We start from the raw sequence: 16,064 nt of genomic DNA on the forward strand, positions 1-16,064 counted from the left end.
CGGTAGAAATCTGCCGCCTCAAATTTCAACCACTGGCTTATACCGGCATGCAGTTCGGCATTAGTATCAAAGCGTTGTGTAGCGAGCCATGTCTTCATCAATCGGAACAGGTGGTACTCGCTCAGCGCCAAAAATCCGGGCAGTACGGTGGGTGATCGAACACCTCCCATCCAAAAGCTCTCGGGGACGTTTGGCCGTGTGTGCACATGTGTTGTCGTGAAAAATGTAGAAATTATTCCATGTCCGTATACTTCACACAGTTGGCGATGGATTTCCACTGGCTTATGGTTTTTTTGCCAACAAAAACAATCACAGAAGGTACCTCACAAGAGGCGGAATTTTCTATTGCAGCGCACATTGTAGCACGTGACAGAAAGCACAGTAAGAGCGTCACAGTCCCCACGCCACCACAGCTGGATGCCTGTTGATTGTGGCAACGTTCTGACACCAAGATGGTGACTCTAGCCCCGCCTACTGCCACGATAACTCAAAACGTCTGGTACTTCCTGGGCAGCCCTCGTATAAACTGTTAACTACAAATTTTTCCTAACAGAGACTCACATACTACTTGTGAATAGGAAAAGAAAGAAAGAAAACCTTTTTCCCTGTTCCAATTTGAACAGTTTTATTGGCTTTGTTATAGAAAAATTCGCACAATAATTGCAACAGTTAGCTGCCAATATCATTCAAAAGCTACAGACGAAAAAAAAAGGGGAGAATACATACAAAGAGCACAACACACACACTCACGCTAACAGACACAAACTTTAGTAGTCAAATTACTTTCTTTACATAATTACAGACTATAAGAGGCTTCATACAAAAAATGCGTTCCCCCAACACTTCACAGTCTAGGAAATAGCTATCACAACACATTACTTCATTATTATTATTATTATTATTATTAGAACTAAAGTTATGACAATTGTTTTGTATTAGTAATAAATTATGCAAATACTTGTGACGTCAATCATATATAAATACATTAGGACATTTGTGCATTTATTCATTCACACTTTTTTTTTAACAAAACCTTTTTCACTGTAGAATCATTTCGTTCTCGGCTAAACATAAATTTCTTCCAAATATTAATTGTATCCTATATAAAGATATATCAGAGCTGCTTCATGTTCAATATACATATATATCACTAGTTGGCTTCTAATTTGCTGCCACTTCAAAGCAGCACAAAATACATCCATCATACATCAATCTGGCATTCCTTTTCATAAAACCATCTTTTTTTTTAAAAAAAATAATTAAAAATATGACTAAAAATCAATATAAAGGTACAGCTTTTAAAACGTTTCAAAGAAAATTGTGTGTTTTATCATCACATGTGAACGATGACAAATTTTAAAATAATACTAATATTGATTGGTACTCGAAATTTACCTCACTACCATTTAAAACGAGTTAAAATAATGGACTATACAAAAACAGGAACGTTAACGAAAGACTGAAGGATGCTAGAAGAAACCAACGTGCTACACAGGTGCAACAAGGAAAGCAAAAATAAAACTACACTTGACAACGAACATGGTCAAACTATAGATATTTTTTTTTAATGTCAAAACAGTGGCGGATCGTGCTTATGTATTGCAATACTACCTGTGCACTCTAATATAAATTTATTTTAAAATACGGAAATCTCTTTCATTATAGAAAATTTTATAAAATTATATTACCAGAATGTTCAGGTAGCTGTGCAACACAGACACAAACCGTCAATTCATTGTCAACATTAACAAACACAAACTACTGCATATAATAAATGTACCATTAAGTTACATCAACCACGGGTTTCTTTTCTGAAACTCTCTATATACGAAACAAATGTACATTAAATGCTTGCTGATTCTTTCACGCTGTTTATTAAATCTCCTTTTGAACTCATATCTGAATGTATAATTTGTTCTATGAAGTTAGTGGTGCACAGTAAAAAATAAACAAGGAATTCTTTCGACAACTCGGCATGCGCAAATTTCCCCGCTGGTGTTGAATATACTGTCTCATCTTTCATCAAATGAGCTCCAAGCAATTCGGAAGATTGGTTGACCCCTAAGCATCACATTTTATGAAAATTGGGAACCTTTTATCGTGCAATAACACAAAAATGCTATTTGGCTTATATGTCGCTTCAGTTCGAAAACAAGCGTACTTTCTGTAGTAAAAAATATTGTTAAGTACATTTCTAAAAGAACAAAAATTTCGCTAGTAAAACATATTTCTACTGAATCGCAAATAAATAAATACATCATTGCAAGCCTGATTAACTTTCCTGAGGAAATATATAGAAAAATGATAGATGGTTCACTGTAATCATGACCACAAAATGTGTTTGCGCGAACGTAATTTTATCTGGTAACACACCCGTAACATCCCAAAATGATATCTTCCTACAGAGTTGAACAACGCGTTTGATAGTTCATATTCACAAAGATGGAGACAGGTAATAACACAACCATCTAATGCTAAGCGATACGTGGAAATACTGGAAACATTTATCTTACCCAATCAGGCCAAGATTAACATACAAATCTTGCGGTTTCAGAAAGATGATGCCACACTACATACGCAAAAACATCTGAATGGGTTTGGTGCGCTGGTAGCTTAATTTCACACAAGGAAATGGTATTTAACGCTGCCTTTCCAGATTGCTGCTAGATTTTTCTCTCTGGGTTGACCCAGACACCATCTATTAGTGAACTGAAAACTTATCATTGACGACCATAGTCACCCAACACTTACCGACCCGTGAGGGGGTCCTTAACTTGAATGAACATATGTCTGCGCAGAGATAATGTGATTTCTATGTTGCAGAAAGCAGGTAGAAATATTGGAACTGACTTGCTATTGTTATGTACAGAAAGTTATTTAAATTTGTAACAGTATATCGTATTTTGGCTCACAAAGTGAGCAAACAACCTATCTGGCCACTGTTCATGGATTTACATATCCCTACGGCTAAATGGAGTGAAAAACATAGGAGTGCACAGACCTCCGAATTAGGAGAAATTAGCTCTTTAAAATTATGTTGTTCAGAATGTCAAAACGTTCCACGGAAGGATTCCGATGAAAACATATGCATTCGGCCACTGGGCAACTACGATCAAATGTGAATTAACGACCATCACTTTCATCTGCGCTGAAACTGCCACCTATCACAGAATTATCAAGTGCTTACACAACCTGTTATAAATACTGTGCGTAATAAAATAATCTCCAGTGTTAGTGTGAAGAAAGGCGTGGAAAAAAGAAAAGATCGTGGGGGACTCTCATTCACCCATTTTATCAGCTACAGTACGTAGTGATAACCGTGCATGAAATAAAAAAAAATGTGTAGGGGACGAAAACCGTGCAGGATTTGCTGATGACATGGTTCTCATGACAAGCAATCCATCAAGACAATAATAATAGACTGAAGGAGCCAAGAATAAACGAAAACTACCATGTTACATCTACTACCTAAGAATGATAAAGAAACAACAGAGATGGCCGTACAGTCGTCGGGATAACATGTCCACCCAATATAGAGTTTGTTTGTCAGTAACTTCGAAACAAATGGGCCCATGGGAGGATTTTTTTCATAATTTACTAGAATTACGTTGTTCTCAGGACGTAGCAAACTCAAAAGATGGCGCTACGCTTTCTCTATTGCTCTAATACAGCGTTTCTCAAACTATGGTTCGCGTTCTCTTAGATTAGATTCCGTTTAAGTAAAGCAAAAAGTAAATAAAGTAAAATAAAACTGAAGTGAATTGTGCATCACACACTATAGATGAGGATATCAAACATGTACTGGTTATATATTTCAATGCAGTACATTTATTTATTTTAGTTTCCGACCAACGTGATTTCACATTCTGTACAGATTGAGGGTATACAAGATTATTAAGCAACTCCACCGAACTATTTCCTGCCACCAGAGCTGAATTCCATGGCCACGCCACAGATTCCGACAAAACTGAAGTCAAATCAGAAATTACATACAGGGAAGTCGGGAGTATTATACGAACACAGTTTTTTGTTAGGGATAGGAAGTACTTTTCAGTATGGGGACCACATGACAATGCCTGAGAAAATTTACGGAATGGTTCTTGTTGCCAGTAAGATTTTTTTCTATACTTGTAGTATCTTCTGATATTTTCTCAGCAGCTATCGTTGCAGGCTCGATATAGAAACAAAAACTGGCTCCTTACATTACCAATCTACTAAATACTTACGTACAAATATTCTGCAACATGTTCAGTAAGATTTTTGCCGATAAGAATCAGCAGAAACAAGACATAGGTAATACAAAAGGCAAGGAAAAAAGTAGGACATGAGAAGGAAATAGTTTGACAGCTATGAAAAGGTAATAGAAAACAACATTCTAGCATTATGTGAAGCATCTCTGAAATAAAAATATCTGAAGAAAAGTCAGAAGCTAATGTACACAAGGCATATTGTACACCTACTTAACATGCGAGTTTGATTTCCCGTGAGAACTCATGTAACGTAATTCGGATCCCACGTTAAGCTGTAAATCCACATCTCATATGGCCTCGCTGCTGAAAAGGACGCTAAAGTCCTTGAACAACCAACACTAAGGGACAAATGTATGGTTAATGACAGACAAAGAGAATGAAGTAGGAAAAGTGAAATTCTTCTGGAATATATTCAGAAAGAGAAGAAGAAGGAAAATCAGGCATCAAATGAAAAAAATAATAAATAAATAAAAAATAAACAGAAGAAAGCATGAGATAGTTGCCACATACAAAAAATAGAAAAAGTCAAAATCCCAAACAAGGCGGGAAAATACAAGTAATAAGAAAATGACCAAGAGAAAGGTTAGGAACAAGATGAAAGGAAGAGAAGAAAGAAGTGGAAAACAGTGAATAAAAAAATAATGGCGAAAGGAAAGCAAAAAATGAGAGTAAAATGATTTTTAGTAGAAACGTACGCTGCTCTTTTAACTTATCAGTAAACACCCATTAAAATACAGTACTTGTCTACAAAATTCTACATTATCAGACTTATCTGAAAACTGTATTGGGGCCCAGTCTACATGAAGGGTGTGACATTTTCTTGACGACAGAACAGAAAGTAACAAGTAACTAAATCTACACAAATAAACAGGTTTCTGAAAGAAAACTTCACTACTTTCGACTGTTTAATTCTGTGACACTCATTTTCGATACTCCACGAGGATGTTAACTTCCAACCAACCATTAACTAGTGGAACGTTTTAAAAAAGAATAATCAGCAAGAAGGAATCACTTAAGTAGACTATTCAAGATATTTCTTAGCAGAAAATACTGAGAACCTTATCACAAAACACTTAAAAAAAAATCACTATACATTCCTTCACTGAACAGTTCATCAGACAGACATGGGAGAACTGAAGACAAAAGTTGATGTGAAGCGTCTAGTTGGTAGCTATGTTGAAATAAATGCTTCACAGCTTTCTCCTTTTTTTTTTCTTTCTTTCTTTTCTTGCTGCTTCTTTCCCTATCTCTGTGATGATTTATTTAACTCTCGTAATGCATTTTCTTACAATGTCTCCACCATTTGCTTATGAGTAATTTATTTTCCACGATCGTTGGGGATTCCTTTATGCCAATTATACATACATTCCGTAAAGAAAGAAAAATGATACATGTAATCTGCGTATTGCTTTAGAAACTGAATTGAAATACTATTTAGAATGGCATTTCTTCCACACATGTCGCACTCCTATGACTGTAGCATGTGATGTATGTATTATAGTGAAAGAATGTGGCCCGCTTAGACACCTGAAGAACGGAAACTCATTTTACAGTGATATTTTAAGTCTGAAAATTTCGATCGAGTTAAACGTCGGTGGAAGCTTAACTTTCAAACAGAACGTCGTACGCGTTGGACAATTAAAAGTTTGACACGCATGGTAACAGCAGCAAAATTCCCATTTTGATCAACGTAGCTCAAGCATCCGGTCGCGGTTGTGACATATGTTTAGCCGCCAACAACAATCACTTTGACCATCTTCAGTAATTGTACAGATGCAGGAAATCTTTACCTTTTTTGTAATATGTACTAACCTTATGATTAAGTTCAGCACTAACACACAATATAGAGCGTCTTTAGTTAAAAGTGTGAACATATTTTGTTCCGGACTTATAAACAAATACATGCTTAAACCATAAAATAACATCTGGTTAAAATATTCCACATGTTCTTCCATAAACCAGGTACTGTACTGACAAAAAAGCTTCGAAGTGTAGTCAAAAAATCGGAACAGAATGGAACAAAGTGACAATCTTGATAAATATCATTGCTATGAAGAAGCTGGAAAAATATATGACGATTCTGCTAGCTAAAACAGAAATACGTGGTCTGTCCAATAAATACGCGAACTGAGCTAGTAGGGTGACCTTGAGTTGAAGTTAGGCCATGCGGATTTGCTGCTCTGTTGGCAGAGGACCCACTGGAGCGGCAGTAACCGCCAGACCGTCCAGGCGAGCGTACAGCTAGAGGTGCCATTGATTTTGTGGTGTCATGTTTTCGTTCGTGTCGACGACGGATATTAATGGACAGATGGAACAACGAATCAACATCAATTTTTAAGCTCTCAGGAAATTAATGAAATATTGAGGGTTGTTTATGAAAATACAAGTAATGCACTGAAGAAAACAGCTCTTTTCAAGTGGATCAAGAGTTTCCGTGAGGGCCGTGAAGACTGGAAGGATGACGCACAGCCAGGACGACCATCGACCCCCTGTGTTAAAGACAATATTGAACGCGTACGATCTCTTGTGTTTTCCGATCGTCAATTAACTATCTGGATGACTGCTGATCAAATGAATTTAGGAAAATCATCTATGCACACGAAAACGTGAAACGACAAGGCGTTTGAAGAGCCTGACTTCTGAAGACTTTTAGGGATGTTTTCTATCAATAGACACGAGAATTGCTACAAATAAGTGTATTGCTACAAATGGGGAGTATTTTGAAAGGGATAAGATTGATGTACCCTAATGTTGTAAAATATAGTATTTATGACATCAGTTCGCGTATTTATTGGACAGATTACGTATTTTGATTCCCGTGCTCAGATGTTTCATGGTCTAGCTCGGAAGACTATACTATCCTCATGAAATTTATCTGGGATCACCAGAGAAATATATTCTTTCAAACAAACAAAATAGAATGATCAAGATCGGTGCACCTATGTCGAATTATGCGTGAACAAAAAAAGAGACCAAAATCAGTGCACCTATATCGAAGTTATGTGTGAACAAAAGTGAACCAAGATCGGTGCACCTATATCGGTTGTGTGAACAAAAGAATGATCAAGATTGGTGTACCTATGTCGAAGTTATGCGTGAACAAAAGAATGATCAAGATTGGTGTACTTATGTCGAAGTTATGCGTGAACAAAAAGAATGGTTAAGATCAGTATACCTATGTCGAAATTATGCGTGAACATACCTACAAGATACAGTATTAGGAACAACCTCCTTTTTTTTACAAGGCAGCTAAAAAATAAATTTTTTTGCCAAAAAAAAAAAACAACTATAGAAGAAATATATCAGAAAACAGACAGATAACACAAGAAACCCTATATGCTTGTTTTAAATATATATATATATATATAAATAGAACAAAACAATCAACAAGTATCTAGAGAAAAGATAAGTTAAATGAAGGAAGTTGCTTGCCATTGTTCACATGTGATACCTGTTTTCACAAAATAACCTTCACATACAAATCTACTAATTTGTTCTCCTTTCAGTCTTTTACTTTAATTTTTTTTTTTCAAAATTTACTTTCAAAAAAATACCAATGCACTAGCTGCACTATGGTTATTAGAAAATTCTAATTTAATACAAAAAACAGTTTAGTTTTTTTTTTTTTACTTAAAAACTACTCATCAGCATAATGTTTCGAACTTTAAATAACAGAGAAAAACGTCAATTTTCGAAGCATTATACAAAAGAAACAGTATATTTCGCGACAATTTGTTAAGCGGCGATCAGTAATGAAAAAATATTTTAAAATGTACCTTACTGCCACCAAGCTGAATAAAGTCAATTTTTACATCCATTGAAAATTATAGGCTATATATATATATATATATATCAAATACTTTAAGATACAGTATTAGTAAAATTGTACAAATCTTATCTGTACTAAGGACCAACTGTTACTACTTACAAACATGTTATTTATTTTAACATATAGATATAATACTGTTTATATAGTACATGGCCTGAAACTGGAAATCTAACATACATCCCTTATTCAAATTTCTCTATGTCAATTGTTACATCTGTTACTTTTAACTTAGTATTCGCTATTATTTAGGACAAGGAGTACCAGCGTTAGATAATTATTTCGCAGTTTCCAATGGGATTTATGTTCTGAACCTGTCAGTTAGGAAGCTTAAAAACTATTTTTTTTTTCTTAAAAAAAAGTAAATGGCCACATTATTGCACTCAACATGAATTTCTGCAATATGCAGGATTTTATGTTTTAGAAAAAATTAATTGTTGCGCCCCAACATTGGGGCTGCTGTACACCCTAGGTTAAGATTTTGCTAAATATTATTAATTTTTTGAGTCTGTCATAATAAGCAGCAAAAGAATTAAATTAAAACAAAGCTGCATTTAATTCGTCCCAATAGTTTTAAATTGGCAAATTGCAATTACAAGCTAGTGACATCTACTAGCATGGCGCACTAAGACGTTTGCCGTTTATAAATAGGAAATGAAATGAAATTTCATTACGTCCCACGCTTATGCCGGTTAGGCTAATGGAGACGGTGATGATGAGAAATGAATGAAATGATGGAATGAAGACAGTGGGAGAAAACGGGTGAACCCCGAGAAAACCCATGCACACGGTGATTGTCTACCACAAAACTCACTTTCCACGAGCTGGCATCGAACCAAGGACCTCTTGCACCAGATGTGAACGCTCTACCACTGAGCCACCGCGGCCCCCAAAGTAGAATTCAATGAGATAAAAACAATAGTTACAGCGTACACTGCAACGAAGACGGCACAAACATAAGTACAGTTAAAAAGTACGATTAATTATCGTGTATTAATTGTTGAATAATTGTCAATAACAATACTTGATATGTTCTAGCTAAACATTATGAAAAAAATCACCGAATATAAACGTTGTCAAAATTGTATAAGGAAATTAGTAAAAAAAAAAAAAAAAATGAATAAATGGTAACTCTTGAATTTGTATGGGCGTGAACCCAACCTTAATTATTATTAGTCAGCTACACAGAATACCATCTAGTGCTCACGAAGAGGCAAGAAGTTAATTTTCTGACAGACTACTGGGCTAAGAAAAGTAATTCTATTTGGAAAACGGTAAGCACAGGGACGTAATTCCACCGACTTTTTTTTTAAACGAAGGCAAACTTTTTGCCGAAACGTGCAAAATTAGACAATTCTGGGTGCTTTTGTGTGTGTGTGTGTGTGTGTGTTTTTTTTTTTTTTTTTTTTTAAATATAAATATTCAATATGCATCGTATTAAATTCTGTAGTCTAACATAAATCACACATTTTACAGAAATTCAGGGTATGTTTAATAATGTGTCCATTATCTGTAAAAATTATGGAAGGTTAATGTTCTTTCACCATCTGAACAAGCAAAATAGTTTTGGTTCATTATAAAATAAGCATACATACAATGTTGAACCAAATAATTCATTAAGTATTTATTTTACTTATAGTGAAAGTAATAACAACATAAAAAAAAAAAAAAGCTGCCAGCAGCTTAAATTAGATGTGAGAATTTTTTTTTAAAGAATCTACAGAGAACTTATAATGTTTACTGGCATGACATTCATTCAGCATAATTCACTTAATTAAAACTGTTAATTACTGATTAAACTCGATCATTTGTATTACTTAATTGTAACGGCCTTTATGCAGCAGACTCTTTGCCATTAGCTTGACTCAATTTTTATGCAAAACGCCAAACGAAGGAAAAACTTACCTGATTTTTTTTTTCCTCGCAATAAAATACTATAAAAACACAGATTGTGCTTTAATGCACACTACTTTTATAAGTTACTTCTAAAAAGAAGTATGTACTTCAGCAAATGCTTATAAAACATCAATGTGTGACTCTTCTGGGCTTGGGTGGTTTCCAAAGACCAACCTCTTTTTCCCCCACTGCAGCTACCCTGTTGGATAAATGTTATTGGTCATGGTCAACGGGGAGACGAGGCGGGGTTCGGCGACGTCTCCTCCACTTAAAAAAAAAAAGTTTCCGAGCTGCTTTTTTGTGACACTGCAACAACTGAACGGATGCACCAAAATAATGTTATTCCATTAGTCGGCAAGAACACTGCACTGGCATGAACAAGATTATATATACACACGAACGTATATCACTTCTATGTATATATATATATCACTGATAAAATGGTGAACACCATTCACTGAATAACACTTTGGCATGTATTGTTCGATGAACAAACTTTTTAAGTAGTTCTCCTTTTCTTCTAGATTTTATTTCTCTCTATATTTAGTCGAAGGAATTGAACAACCTATGAAAGAAAAAATATATATATATATATATATATATATATATATATATATATATATGTCAATTTTATATAGCTGAATAGTTTAAAAAAACTGAGTAACTGTTAACTAGTGTACTTCTATTACGTAACAATTAAAAATGACAACAATTAAGATATAATTCTCTCTAGGTGGCTAAATAAACTTAATCAGTCTGGACAGTTATTTTTTTTTAAAGATGTAGGGTGTTCATAACACCTCGCACCAGAACTAAAGCGTTAACAGAACCTGTGGTTGCGAACGCGAATGGAGGACATGTTTAGAGAAGTTATAGCAACAAGATTAAAAATTGGTACGAAGAAAACAATATATTTATTCTTCAGAAGAAAGTGAAGCAAAATTGAATCTTACAGTTTAACGTCCCACGATTGTGCCTGTTAGGCTAAGGGAGACAATGATTAAAGCAAGTGAATGATGATAGAAGAATTGCTGGAATGAATCTGTGAGAAAACCCACGGACAAGATTTTGTCCACCATAATCTTATTTGGCCGGGGATCGAACTAAAGACCCCACGAACCAAAGGTAAGCGCTCTACGACTGAGCCACCGTGCCCCCCCCCCCCTCCCAGGCCCGACGTGAAGCAAAGTACAAAACCTTTCGAGGCAGATACATTTCAAAATCTCCATTCAAATCGAAAGATGGAAGTTTGGATACTGATATAGGTCATAGAATGACGACAGGATGGAAGATATAAAGTCTTCTTTGCGAGTAAAACAACGAGCCTAGAAGCCCTTCGTGAGATCCGCAATGTTCTTTGGAGCAGAAACATAGAATCATAAAGACACTGGCTGTAATTGGAAAGAAAACCCTAAGATTGATGTGTGGTGTCACCAAGACGGACAAAATCGAAAATGATAGAATATGAGGCAGCGTTAAGCTGAGATTTCAAGGAAGTACCGGAAAGGCTGCAATATAAAGATTGAGTGTGTGGTCACACCATATGAAATAACAATCATAAAGGGAAGAGACACAGGTGAAAGGAACAAGAGGAAGAGGGGCACTAGAAAGAAGACGGTTAAGACTGTATTGAAAGAGGTAAAGAAGTCAGAAGATTATGTGCGAGACAGAGAAAAATGTACTGCAGAACGCAAATATAATATGTACTATCCCGATTTATTACTTCCTTCGTGAAATAAAATTTCTTGTTTTACTTATCACATGCTTTTAGGCAAAGAACACGGGTGATTAATGAAAGAATTGGTGAAGAGAAAGTGTGAAATGAAACAGGAAGAACCATGTGAAAAATCACGAGCTCACGTGGAGTGGGATCGAACTACGGACCCCTGGTAGGTCCCTAGTTTTCAGACTGTGATGTTTCAAAACATGATTTTCACATTTTTGGCTGTTAATAACTGAAATGAGGTGTTTTTCGAACCATGTTTATTACAACTTATTTTTCTTTCATTTGATGTGATGAATCAAACCCTAGAGTTTGGTAGCGTTAATTTCCGCATAATGTATTTGGTCTAGGAATTAATTCGTGCGGTTGGTACGCACACATTGAAGCTGTAGTACAAACACAAAATACATAAATACCTTAAGAAAAATATTGTCCATCGCTAGCCACCACTTTCGCCCATCTGTCAGGCAATGTACGGATTCCGTGGCGAAAGAAGTCCTCATCCTTGGAAGCGATCCAGTCAGAGACCCATGTTTCGATATCTTCTGAAGAAGTAAACCGCTGTCCAATCAAATCGTTGTTCATGCAATCGAACAAGTAGTAGTCCGAAGGAGCAACGTCTGTTGAATACGGCGGGTGGGGTAAAACTTCCCATCCGACATTTTCTAAATAGGTTTTGACCGGTTTTGCGACATGTGGGCGAGCGTTATCATGTTGAACAATAAGTTTATCATGTCTGTTCTCCCATTCTGGTCGTGTTCTGGCCAGAGCTTGCTTCAAATGCATTAATTGTCGTCGATAACGTTCTCCATTCATAGTTTCACCCGGTTGCAGCAGCTCACAGTACACCACATCTTTCATATTCCACCATATGCACAGCATAACCTTTGCACAGTGAATATCTCGTTTTGGTTGTGATGGACCTGGTTCACCTGGTTTCACCCAGGCCTTTTTTCGTTTAGGGTTCTCGTAATGGATCCATTTCTCATCACCCGTAATAATTCGATGCAGAAACCCCTTTCTGCTCTGTCGTTGAAGCAGCAATTCGCAAATGGTTTTTCGTCTTTCAACGTCTCTGTCTTTCAATTCATGTGGAACCCAATGTGACATCTTTTGAATCATTCCCATGGCTTTCAAGCGTTTGGAGACTGTTGTTTGATCAACGCGTAATGCTGCTGCAAGTTGTTCCTGCGTTTGACACGAATCCTGCTCGAGCAATGCTGTCAATTCTTCGTCTTGAAATTTTTTTGGCTGTCCAGCTCGCTCTTGGTCTGCCAAGCCGAAATCACCACTTCTAAACCGTGCGAACCACTTCTGACACGTTCGCTCAGCTAGAGCATGGTCACCATACACTTCCACCAAAATACGATGACTTTCAGTCGCACTTTTCTGCATGTTAAAGTAATGCAGCAGGACACCCCGCAAAAACACTTTATCAGGCACAAATTGCGCCATGTTCACTTAACTACAAACTGGTGTTGTTGACGCTTTAATCCACTGCCCTATACTACGAACGATACGCGATGACAGGGGTTTGCAACACATGTGTGGATACACGGAACTGTAGGACGCTCTGTTCGTTGCGCCATCTCTTGTCCACCCGCACGAATTAATTCCTAGACCAAATAGATATATATATAAGGCAACCAAAAGAGTTCTTGCCGTTTTTTGACGTCCCATTAATCATGCGCTTACAGAGAGGAAATGAAATGACACATGTGCCCGCGAAGCGATCGGGAGTTAGTCTGACCACCGATCTTCAGTAATACAGGCACGTTGCGCACAGTAGTCAATAGTCATAGGTCGTCCAGTGTCGAAGAGAAATGGAGGTATCGAAGCAGATAGTTCGTGTGTGTTTGTTGTATGACTTTAAAGTAAGCTGCCGCATCAAGTTGCCGTATATGCCAGGGATTTGGGAGAATGCCACGACGAACGAACAACACCGCCAGGCATTTGTTTCAGAAATTCCGTTCGGGAAATGTGAGCCTTTCGGACAAACTCCGTAGTGGACGACCGCATGTATTGAATGACGAGGCACTAAAAGCAGCCTTCGAGGAAAACAGTGCTCTAACGTGTGACGAGCTTATAGAAAGGTTCTATATTTCACTGTAACAGACTGCAGTTGCATGGGATAGGGAACTCATATAAATTAAGAAAATGAGTACCCGACATACCGTCGGCAGCCAACAAGACACAACGAGCGACAGCTTGTTTGTCCTTGCTCATTTGACGAAAAGTGGGTCCTCTATGACATTTCAAGCATACTAGACATTGGTTGCCAGATCCTGTTCCTTATATCTCAAGATTACCTCTGCAACCACGAAAGGTTGCACCCTTTGTATGGTAGAACAGTCGGTATGTGGTGCATTAAGAGCTCTTTACACTTGGCTAAACCATTTGCTGCTGACTTTTACTCTCAGCCGTTGCAAATAGTGCACCGTGCATTGCGGCAAGAGTCGCTTTTGTGAATCGCAAATGGGTGTTCCTGCACGACAATGACAAGCCATAAGTGGCAGTGAGAACCTAGGAGACCCTTCAGTAACTTGGCTGAAAAAACTGTGCCATGCACCATATTCCTCGGACCTTGCGCCACCAAATTACCACTATTTTGTTTCCTCGACAACCACCTCCGTGAGGAATCCTTCGCAAATGAGGGAGACCTGCGGAAGGCATTCACGGATTTCTTTGCATCCACGACCGCCAAGTTTTATCAATAGGGTATTGTGCAGCTACAGGAACGTTGGCTACCGACGGAAATTACTTGTATTGTGTAGATCGGCAAGAACGTTTTCGGTTACCATGTATTTTTGCCGGGAGAAAAAAAGAAAGAAAGTTTCACTGTATTCACGTGACAGGAACTTGTTGACTAGATGTAAAGAAAGCTACCTGCGGAACAGATTTACTTCTTTTTGCTGGCTTTCTCGGCGAGTTTCTCTGCTTTCCTCTGCAGTCTCTCCTTTTCTTTCCTTTCCTTCTCCTGCTGCTTCTTCTCCTTCTCCACCTGCACCCTCAGCTCCTTTAGCTTTCTCTTCAGACGGTTCTTGTCTTCTCCATTCACACCGAGCACCTTCAACTCTCGAGACTCCAACTGCAGGAGCTCCATGCCTCCGATGTGTTGCTCGAGGAAACGAGGAATGTGCTGCTCCAGACCTAGGGCTAACAGCCACTGACACACCTGTCGGAAGAATATATACATCTATATTGGACATTTTATAAAACTAAAATTAACTAAACTAAACTAGGGCAATAGCTCTTAGGGGTCAGGGCAAAGGGCGCCGATCCCGGGAGGGAAGCTAGGGGAGTCCGGGACCCCCAAATCTCATCTGGGTCCCGCATTGTATACACGAATATACAATATTTGGCATAATTTGAATTTAATTTGTCTCAAAATCCTCATATATGCCATCTGCAACCAAACACACATCTGAATGTCCCCCCTCCCCCCCAAAAAGTTCCAGAGAAATCGGCACCCTTGGTCAGGGCGTATCAGCCAGCTCGTGGCAGTCATCATCTCCTTTAGCCGATAACGCTGGCTTTCTATTAACTATGGGGTTCATGTTACCTTTGGTATAGTAATTCAAAATAGAAATTATACAAAGTTAGATAGCGAAACTGCTACACATTGATACTTTAATAAAAGCATTGTGGTTTAGACAGAGTCTTTGTGTTATTTCTATTTTGGCTTTCTAGACCAGAGTTTGCTACTTCTTTCTTTCAAGTAACTTCTCGATTGTCCTCACGACGCTAAATGAAGGCCAATGGCACTTCGAGAGTACGACCGTTCAATCTCTGACCAGATCCGGAGTTGCTTGACTTTGCTTATCTCGTGATAAGTGCTTTTTCAGTGCGGCTAAGGCGTTATAGTATACAAAACACTGCAGTTTATCACTTGGGATCCATTTCAGGAATTCTCCAACATTATTAACCCATTGGAATCAGATTTAAGTGCCCTGCTGGAATGAGATTTAAAATCTTTGGACTGTGTTCAAAATAATAATAAGTATAATAGAAGCTAACAAGTATTTTGATCTTTTCTGAGTTTGTCATTTGACAGGCTATACTTCGAGAGTTCAGACGATGAAGCTGAGAGAAAAAGATTAAAATGAGTTCAAGAGTTTTCTTTAAGGAGCGGTCGTTGTAGTTTTAATATAAAAACAATCTCTTAGGCCAGTTTGATCTTGTACTTACAGTCGCTCACGGTGCATGCACGAGTCTGCTGTTTGGGCTGTGGAATATTGCACGACTTATGACTTATCCTGGTAGTATAAAACTCACAAACCTTGCACCCCAACTTTACTTCTTTTTCCATCGTTCTACATGATATTTCAGTTTTCTTTCAAGCGCAGATATAAGGAAACAGTTAAAGAGG

At 37.5% G+C, this 16,064-nt stretch overlaps 1 protein-coding gene across 15 annotated transcripts in view; it reads right to left on the minus strand.

Annotated features, from left to right (window-relative positions):
• Positions 1-282: 282 nt before the first annotated feature.
• Spn (protein phosphatase 1 regulatory subunit spinophilin) overlaps positions 283-16,064 on the minus strand; it is a 304,267-nt gene continuing 288,485 nt past the window's right edge. For all 15 annotated transcript variants that reach the window (XM_081746431.1, XM_081746430.1, XM_081746429.1 and 12 more), the window contains 2 exons: positions 14,582-14,870; positions 283-10,537 (listed from right to left, as the gene is read on the minus strand). In XM_081746431.1, the coding sequence (XP_081602557.1) occupies positions 14,595-14,870 (276 nt within the window). In that variant the 3' untranslated portion in view covers positions 283-10,537; positions 14,582-14,594. The remainder of the gene's footprint in view (positions 10,538-14,581; positions 14,871-16,064) is intronic.

The sequence above is a fragment of the Thermobia domestica genome, chromosome 18 (assembly GCF_964235325.1).
Source record: "Thermobia domestica chromosome 18, izTheDome1.hap1.1, whole genome shotgun sequence".
Taxonomy (NCBI): domain Eukaryota; kingdom Metazoa; phylum Arthropoda; class Insecta; order Zygentoma; family Lepismatidae; genus Thermobia; species Thermobia domestica.